The 5,355-nt window shown below is 46.1% G+C and overlaps 1 protein-coding gene across 1 annotated transcript; it reads right to left on the bottom strand.

Annotated features, from left to right (window-relative positions):
• Positions 1-271: 271 nt before the first annotated feature.
• LOC147965093 (uncharacterized) lies at positions 272-1,096 on the bottom strand. The gene has a single exon (XM_087530287.1). The coding sequence runs from the start codon at positions 1,094-1,096 to the stop codon at positions 272-274; it is 825 nt and encodes a 274-aa protein (XP_087386413.1).
• Between the last annotated feature and the right edge of the window lie 4,259 nt (positions 1,097-5,355).

The following is a 5,355-nucleotide window of genomic DNA, read 5'->3' as shown; positions in this document are numbered from 1 at the left end:
GGTTACTAGCATGGGTGTTATCAATTAAAACAAAAGGAGAACAAGTGGTAATCTACTTGGCGAGTTTTACTTGGAGTTGATCATGAGACTCCTTGAAAGAGGCATGAACACCCTTCAAGACCTTTTGAGCTTTTCAAGTATGTTAAAATTCTTCATTGAGTCTATCATGGCCAACCCCAAGTGCAAACTTCTTGGATTTAAGCACACGAGCAAGAACAAGAGCATGATCAAGATCTTTTTGCAATTTAGCAAGATCAATGTTGTGTGGATCCTAAAGAGCCACACAAAGACCTCGCTCTTCCTCAAGATCAATGGAAATATCCACAATCTCATTGGCATAGTCACGACTATGCCCTTCTAACTTAGAGATGGTATTCTCATGGGACTCAATGATATCATTGGCCTCACCAAGTTGCTCCAAGGGAGCAAAAAAGTGCTTCTTGGTCTCACCTCTTAGCTTACTCAAGAACTTATCAAATTCGTTCTCATCCACCTTGTTGGTACCTTTGGCCATGAGGCACTTGGCAATGAGGTTCTCATTGGGGGCATCGAAGAGAGACACCTTGGTTGGAGAAGAGGTGGCAATGGCCACGCTGGCCGTTGTCATTCCTTCAGCACTTGTATCTTCATCATCATCATCGAAGATGTACTCTTCTTGTGCCACCAACCCCTTTTGAGGCACTTTTTTGGCGAAGTTTTTCTTGTTTGGGAAGGACTTGGCCTTGTCCTTGAGGATAAAGTTGCCACCATTGCCTTCCCTCTTCTCATAGGGGCAATCCACCACAAAGTGACTCACATTGCCACAATTATAGCATGTGCCCGCATGTTTATTGCCCTTTGAGCCACTTGAGTTGTTATTGAAGTAGTTGGGCCTTGAGTTTCTCCTGCTGCCCCAAAATTGCCTTGATGAAAGAGCCATGTGCTCATGGTAAGCATATTTGGTGTCTTCGGGGCAACTCTCTTCTTCCTCCTCCTCTTCTTCTTCTTCTTCTTCTTCCGGAATTGCTTTGGCCTTCTCAACAAGGTTGGGTGAGGCCTTATTTGACCATTGGACATGAGCTAGAGCATTGTCAGCGGTCTTGTTCATGATGTTCATGCCATAAACTCTTCCAATGCCTCACTTGAAGACAAGGTGTGGAAGTCCGGCCTTTGACGGATCACGTAGGACATGGCCTTGTTGAATGGCATGATGGCCTTGAGAAACTTACACTTGATCCTGTTATCATCTGTATCCTTGCTCCCATGATCCTGAAGAGCGACCGCAAGAGTTTTCAATCTTCGGTAGAGATCACGAGGATCCTCATTTTCATTCATCACAAACTCATCGGCCTCATCAAGAACCACATCAAAGTTGGACCGTTCAATGCTTGAGCTTCCCTTATACAAAGATATAATATATTCCCAACAATCCTTTGGATGAGAGAAGGGACGGAAGTGAACTAGATATTCGGGAGGCACTGCGGATTAGAGGATGGACAATGCAGAGTGATTGTATTGATTGTCCACCTCTTCTCTTGGAGTGAGGTTGTTTGGATCATGTGGGTAGTAGCCTTGATAGATGATTCTCCAAAGACTTGTTGAGTTGTGATTCAAATGAGACTTGATACGGAAAACTTAATTAGTGAAATCACCCTTCACAAGCTTACGAGGAGGACCAAGGTTGTTAATATGCGGTGTAGGGACCGATCCTCCATAGGCTGGGGGAGGACGAACCGAGTAGTAAGTTCCCATCCCATTCTTACCATGAGGGGAAGAGGTATGAGCACCTTTAGCCGCTTCCTTGCCAAACTTGGTCTCCGACTCCGATGCGGTGGGATTAACCACAAGCAATGGATCGGGAGAAGATTTCAACCCCTCAAGAAGTTCTTGAAGCATGGACTTGACCTCGGCCGTCATAGACGTATTAAGTGAAGCCATAGCTTCATATAAGTTGTCTCGGGTGACCGAGTTCAACTCCACGGCCCCGGGCACTTCCTCATCCCTATCCCCTTTGTCAACCATACTCTTTGGGTGGTGAAACCCTTAATAAAGAGATGCGTCTCTGATGCCAATTGAAAGGATCAATATTGTTGACTAGAGGACGGTGAATAGGCAACTACTAATTTTTAGCTTTTCTTAACAAATTAGGTTTAGCAACAAATAGGTTGTCTAGATATCCAACTAGGTGAACAACCTATATGATGCTAGCAACAGCAACACAAGCAAGTAGGATATACACCACCAGTAAAGCTTGCACAAAGTAAAGGTAAGCGATAACCACAAGTGGAGCCGGTAGAGACGAGGATGTGTTAACAAAGTTCCTTCCATTTGAGAGGAAGTACGTCTCCATTGGAGCGGTGTGGAGGCACAATGCTCCCCAAGAAGCCACTAGGGCCACCATATTCACCTCATGCCGTCACACAATGCGAGAAGTCGTGATTCCACTAGTGGTGCCCTTGAAGGTGGCAACCGTACCTTTACAAACAAGGTTGGGGCTATAATGTAGGGTGGAAACCTAGATGCCATACCTTTCATGAATGGAGTGGATCCCACGATGAACATGAAGAACACGAGTGGAAACACGAGAGAAACACTCAAACCAACAAGATTCGGTCACACATATGCTACATCCTTGAAACACAAAGAGATAAAAGATCCACGATCAACAAGGGACAATACAAGTAGCACATTCTTCTCCGTAAGGAGGTCTTGAGGGTCTTCCCGTTAGGGGTCTTGAATCCAATTGGAGGATCTTATCCGTAGAGGCCGTGAACTCCTAAGGAGAAGGGGATCAAGTGGAGAGCAAAGCTTCTCAATGAGCAACTACTTTGCTAACCCTAGAAAGAGGGAGGAGGAGGAGGAGTATATATAGTATAGGTGGGCGAAGGGGTACATGGGCCTCGGGCCTTTATTGTGCGCCGACAGATGGGGCCAGACGTCCGGGCATCGGGCCGGATGTTCGGGCCTTCACGAGGGGTCGGATGCCCGGGCTAAGGGGCAGATGTCCGGGCTGGCCAGGTCAGCCTCGATGCTTTCGGGATAGAAGGTGTCCGGATTTTCGGGCTGGAGGCCGGATTTCTAGGCCGGGGCCAGATGTCCAGGCTGGCTGCCGGATGTCTGGGCCGTGTAGACTTGGCCGCTGGTCCGTTGCTACAAGCGACACCTCCAGGGGTCGGATGTCCGGTTCCTGGGAGCTGTTCTTGACTCCTTCCATTGGTTCTCTTCATCCATGAACTTGGGGACTTGTCTGTCTTCACGTGCATCTTCGGGATGGTCTTCTTTGTACCTGATCATGCACAACATTCTGGGCTTAGGTAGTAGCCAGTCTCGAGGGGGTCATATGGAATATGACTAAGGAGAGATGTCACCTCATTCTCAAGACCTCTAGCTCATGCTTGTGTCATACGTCCTCTTAGCACTTTGTGAGACGGTGATAGGTCCATGGGGATGACCATGGGATTCTCCGCATCATCTCCCCTCCCTTGGGAAAGATCCGACCTCGGATCGAAATCTTCATCACCATGGTAGGGAGAGAGATCTTTGACGTTGAAGATGTCGCTCACGGAGTACTCGTCACGTGGAATGTCAATCTTGTAGGCATTGTTGTTGTAGCGTTCAAGCACCTTGAAGGGTCCATCGGCGCGTGGCAGAAGTTTGGACTTGCATTCATTGGGGAAGCGGTCCTTGTGAAGGTGTAGCCACATAAGATCTCCAATGTTGAATATCATGGGTTGCTTGTTGATGTTGAGCTTGGTCGCGAGTCGTTGTACTTGGTGCTCGATGGTGTGCCTTGCATCTTCATGCATTTTATTGAGGTAGTTCACTCGGCCACTCACGTCCATGTCGGTGCGCTCTTGTAGTGGTAGAGGAAGAATGTCCAATGGGGACAATGGGTTGAAACCATAGATGACCTCGAAGCGGGACTTGCCAGTAGTCGAATTTCTTGCGCGGTTGTAGGTGTACTCAGCGATGGGTAGGCACTCCTCCCACTCCTTGATGTTCTTCTTGATCAACACGCGTAGTAGAGTGGACAGTGTCTGGTTCATGACCTCCGTTTGGCCGTCGGTTTGAGGATGGTATGCCCAAGAGAACAAGAGCTTGATTCCGAGCTTGGCGCATAAGGTCTTCCAAAAGTAACTCAAGAACTTGACGTCACGGTCCGAGACAATCGTCATGGGTACTCCATGGAGACGCAATATTTCCCTACAAAAGAGATTTGCAACATGTGAAGCATCATCTATCTTGTTTCATGGAATGAAGTGAGCCATCTTAGAGAATCGGTCCACAACAACAAACATGGAATGTTTGCCATTTCTAGTTCTAGGAAAACGAAGCACAAAGTCCATGCTAATATCTTCCCATGGGTGGTACAGAATAGGTAGTTGCATATATAGACCATGGGATTGAGCTTTTGACTTAACTTTGCGGCATGCAAAGCACCGGTTGGTGAAGCGTGAGATGTCGCAAAACATCTTGGGACAAAAATAGTTCTTGGATAGCGTAGCGAATGTCTTGTCGCGTCCAAAGTGTCCCATTAGTCCTCCTCCAAGATATTCTTGCAAAAGTAACAAACGAAGAGAAGACTCGGGAATGCATAGTTTGTTAGATCTCATAAGATAATCATCTTTGATGTAACAGCGTTCCCAAGATGTATGCGTCAAACATTTGGCATAAGGAATATCAAACATCGGATCATGCGCATACAAGTCTTTAATGTGCTCAAAACCAATGACATTCAATTCAAGTTTGGTAATAATCATGCATATGTGGGAAAGAGCATCCGCCACAACATTTTCCTTGCCTTTGATATATTTGATGACATAAGAAAAGGACTCAATGAACTCACTCCACTTAGCATGACGCTTGTTCAACTTAGTTTGGCCCTTAAGGTATTTAAGCGTTTCATGGTCGGTGTGAATGACAAATTCATGAGGGCGAAGATAATGTTCCCATTCATGCAAAACTCGCACTAAAGCATATAGCTCTTTGTCATAGATGGGATAATTGAGTTGCGCTCCGAAAAGTTTTTCGCTAAAGTAAGCAATTGGGCACTTCCCTTGCGTTAGCACACCTCCTATGCCATTACCGCTAGCATCGCAATGAATTTCAAAGGGTTTGTCAAAGTTGGGTAATGCAAGCACGATAGATTGAGTAAGAAAATTCTTAAGCTCATTAAATGCGCTATCTTGAGATGCTCCCCAAACAAAGGGTGCATTTTTCTTTCTCAAAGCACGTAAATGAGATGCAATGGTGCTAAAATCCTTAACAAAACTACGGTAGAAGCCGGCTAAACCAAGGAATCTACGCACTTGTTGCAAGTTGGTTGGTTGGGGCCAAGTTTTAATAGCATTGATCTTAGATTCATGTACATGAACA

This window comes from Triticum urartu, chromosome 6A, assembly GCF_056163025.1.
Source record: "Triticum urartu cultivar PI428250 chromosome 6A, HENAU_Tu73, whole genome shotgun sequence".
Taxonomy (NCBI): domain Eukaryota; kingdom Viridiplantae; phylum Streptophyta; class Magnoliopsida; order Poales; family Poaceae; genus Triticum; species Triticum urartu.
This window is presented reverse-complemented; position numbering and strand designations above follow the sequence as displayed.